The sequence below is a fragment of the Aristolochia californica genome, unplaced genomic scaffold (genome assembly GCF_029961685.1).
Source record: "Aristolochia californica isolate CCGP_79_NKW_82.1479 unplaced genomic scaffold, dmAriCali1.0.hap1 SCAF_16, whole genome shotgun sequence".
Classification (NCBI taxonomy): domain Eukaryota; kingdom Viridiplantae; phylum Streptophyta; class Magnoliopsida; order Piperales; family Aristolochiaceae; genus Aristolochia; species Aristolochia californica.
The window spans coordinates 13,201,260-13,204,946 of record NW_027181837.1 but is presented as its reverse complement, the minus strand read 5'-3'; the positions used below and the strand labels follow the sequence as shown (position 1 = coordinate 13,204,946).

The 3,687-nt window shown below is 43.0% G+C and overlaps 1 protein-coding gene across 1 annotated transcript; it reads right to left on the bottom strand.

Moving 5' to 3' along the window:
• Nucleotides 1-1,578: 1,578 nt before the first annotated feature.
• On the bottom strand, nt 1,579-2,439 carry LOC137952618 (uncharacterized). Its single transcript, XM_068799689.1, has one exon. It carries the CDS (start codon nt 2,437-2,439, stop codon nt 1,579-1,581), a length of 861 nt encoding a protein of 286 aa, XP_068655790.1.
• Between the last annotated feature and the right edge of the window lie 1,248 nt (nt 2,440-3,687).

Below are 3,687 nucleotides of genomic sequence, written 5' to 3'. Positions count from 1 at the left end.
AGGAAAGGGATCAGGAACTGTATTTGAACTGGTGATGGTATGAAAAGGGAAAACTTCATCATGGAACGCTGCATCTCTAGAAATAAAAACATGTTTAGTCTCCACACACAAACTCGAGCATGAGGGTGGAACTTAGTTTGATGAGCAGTTAAGGTGGAAACAAAAGTTAAACAACCAAAGACTCGAAAAGAAGGATAATCAGGAGTTGTGTTGTATAGAAAATGAAAAGGCGTGTTGTGTCGCAAGAGAGGAGAAGGAGTTCTATTAATCAAGAAAACCGCGGTAAGAATATATTATGTCCAAAAAGAGACTGAAATTCGGGATTGGAAGAACAATGATCGAGCCACATTCAAGAGGTGTTGATGTTTTCTTTCAACAACTGAGTTTTGCTGAGGTCTTTCAACACAGGAAAACTGGTGTAAGACTCTTTGATCTTGAAAAAACTCAACAAAAGATAACTCAGGGGCATTATCAAATCGTAAAACTTTGATTTTAGCATTAAACTGAGTAAAAACCATATTAAAAAAATGCGGCATCACAGAGATAGCATCAGATTTAGTCTTTAATAGATAGATCCAAGTTAATCGAGTGCAATCATCAATAAGTGTTAAGAAGAAACGATGGCCAGTGTGAGAAACAGTCTGATAGGGTCCCCAAATATCACAGTGCACAAGATCAAAAGGAAATTTTGACAAGTTATTGTGAGATTCAAAAGATAGTCTACGTTCTTTAGCAAGAGGACAAATATAACAAGGATCTGATTTATGTAATTTAGTTACATCGCAGTTCAACTGATCCTTCAAAAAATCAAGTCTTTGGAAAGAAATGTGTCCTAGCCTATTATACCAAACATGGGTTGAAACATTGTTAACAAAAACATGAGAAACAGAATTCAAACTTTGAGCACTGAGGACATAGAGATCTTGGACTTTGTCAGCCTTGTCAATCGTCCTCTGGGTGGATAGATCCTGGATAACAAAACAATCAGGAAGGAAACTTACTGTAGGGCCAGAGTCAGTAACTAAAGCACTAACAGAGATCAAGTTGAATTTGAATTGAGGATGCAATTTAATATCACCAGCAAGATGGACTAAAAATTGAGTATTATTGGGTAAAGTAACTGTAGTGTGAGGGATAGCATGCAAGGAAACAAAAACAGGAGCATGAGAGCAAATATGACGAGTACCTCCTGAGTCGATAATCCATGATTGAGGTGAAGAAATTAAAGGATTTAAGGATACAGAAAAACAAATACCTGCCACGCAGTTGGATGCAGAAGATTCTGGAGTAGTGGTGGCTTGTGCGGAGCTACTCAGGTGTGTAGAAAGCATTGACAAGATTCTGCTGGAACTGGGCGGAGTCAAGATTCTGCACAAGACTCCCAACAGAAGTAGAACCTGGGCTATCAGCAGTAATGGAAACCTGATGAGCAGCAGCATGAGAATGTTGCGTGGGTTTGGAGGCAGGTCCAGTCGGATAGCCATGGATCTTGAAGCAACAAGCAATGGTATGGCCAACAGTCTTGCAATGAGTACAATAATACTTATCCTTGTTCAGATTTCGGGGAGCATGGTAATTCTAATTCCGGGAAGCATTGGGGTTCGGATTCCGGGGAGCACTGTAATTTGAGTGAAATTTCTGAGAGGTTTGTGGGCCAGGTTTATGAACGTCTGTCTGCCCAGATTTAAACACAAATGCCATTGTATAGGTGGGGGTATGCGAACTCGAGGCATGAGGGGTCCTCCCTTGTTGTTCCTCTTGGACAACCAGAGAAAAAACACGATTAAGAGGAGGCATCGGATCCATGAGGAGCAGCTGACCACGAACATGGGAGAAAGAGTCATCAAGGCCCATCAAGAATGACATGACATACTCCATGTTGTGGTAATCAATAAGGTCCTTAATGCCACCACAACATTTTCCACAAGAGCAATGAGGGCGGTAATTGTTCAATTCTTCCCAAAGGGTCGTAAGCTTCGTAAAATAAGTGTTAATGGAATCCTTGTCTTGGTGTAAGTTCATCAATTCTCGTTTAAGTTGAAAAATGCGCGGACCGTTGCGTTGTTGATAACGATCCCGAAGAGCGAACCAAATTTCGCGGGCAGAAGCAGCAAACATAACACTCGTAGAGATTTCCTTGGAAATTGAATTTAAAATCCAAGAGATGACAATATTGTTATTCCAGGTCCAGGAGTTGAGCAAAGGAGGATCAACACTTTGAGGTTCAAGTATGGAACCATCGATAAATCCTACTTTGTTCTTCACGGATAAGGCGAGGGACATTGCACTGCTCCAACTGGTGTAATTTTCACCGGTAAGTAGCTGCGAGACAAGAAGTTGCCCGGGGCTGTCCGAATGGTGAAGATAGTAGGGGTTCGATGGTTCGTCAAAATTGGAACGAGTCGAACTGGTACAAAGACCAGAATCGGAAACGCCCATCGATGAATAAGTCTCCATGGAGCCCCCAAGAAGATTCTCCAACTAGTATGTAACTTCAGAATTCAACAAAAATCTGAACAACAAATGTACCACAGCACACCTCTCGGCCAACCACAAAAGTCCAGAAAAAATCACCACCTCTTGGCCAACCACAAAAGTCCAAAAAAAAAAAAAAAATCACCACACCTCTCGGCCAACCACAAAAGTCCAGAAAAATCTAACCTTCACGGCCAAATCCAGAGACAAATCAGCCCTCACGGCAACGGCGCCAGAGCACCACTACCGAAATCCAGAGGCAAAACAGCTCTCACGGCAACGGCGCCAGAGCACCACTACCAAAATCCAACCTTCACGGCAATGGTGCTATCTCGCCGAGAAAACAGAAGCTTAACTCTGTCGAAAAAAAAGGAATATTTAGGAGGAAGATGAAATCTAACCTCTTTGTCGGAAGATCCGCCGAAATAGAGAGTTGAAATCAGCCACTGCCAAAGGTGTTCCTCCGGAAAGGGCGAAATAGACGATATCCGAAACCAATCGCCGGGAATAGGTCGCCGATGACCGTCGCCAAAAAATATGTCACCGAAATGGATGAGAGAATGGCCGCCGGCCGAAAATACTCAGAGGATGAGGATCATCCGCTCTGATACCATGTTAGAATTTCGGATCGGAAAGAGCCATTGCTCTGCTCGTTGGGCTGGCGCAGTCGAGAAGATGAAGATAGGTTGAATCGTGAAATGTTTTATTAAAAACACTGTTACAAAATACAATGAAGCTTTATACAGTAAAAAGGGGAAAAATAGTAAAATACAAAAAATTAAATAATGAATAAATTAAATACATTCTAATAGGGAGGCTTCGGGCAACAGCTCATCAGCAAGGAATGGTTTCGGACAGCAGCTCATCGAGGACGGAGCTCTGATTTTGGTCGGTAGTTTCCAACCACTCCTCTAAGGTCGGACGACGGTTTTCGATCTCGCCTGAGCTCTGGCCGACCTCTGAATCGTCGGACAGTAGCTTGTCGGCAAGGGAAGGCTTCGGACAGAGATGGCTTACCTCAAAATGCTCCCACCAAGCTCTGATACCATGTTAAATATCTCTAGAAGAGTGTTACCAGAAAGAAGCACCCAAAGTCCACCAATGGAGGCTGACGGAACAGCCAAGACAAGACCTTCCAGCTCTGAGATTTGGTGGACAGAACCACCACGAAATGAGGTTGACGGCCCAGCCTAGACCATGAGCTCAAAGCTC

Bases quoted from the DNA above. Each gene is read 5' to 3' on its own strand.
- LOC137952618 (XM_068799689.1), bottom strand. From the start codon at position 2,439: ATGGGCGTTTCCGATTCTGGTCTTTGTACCAGTTCGACTCGTTCCAAT.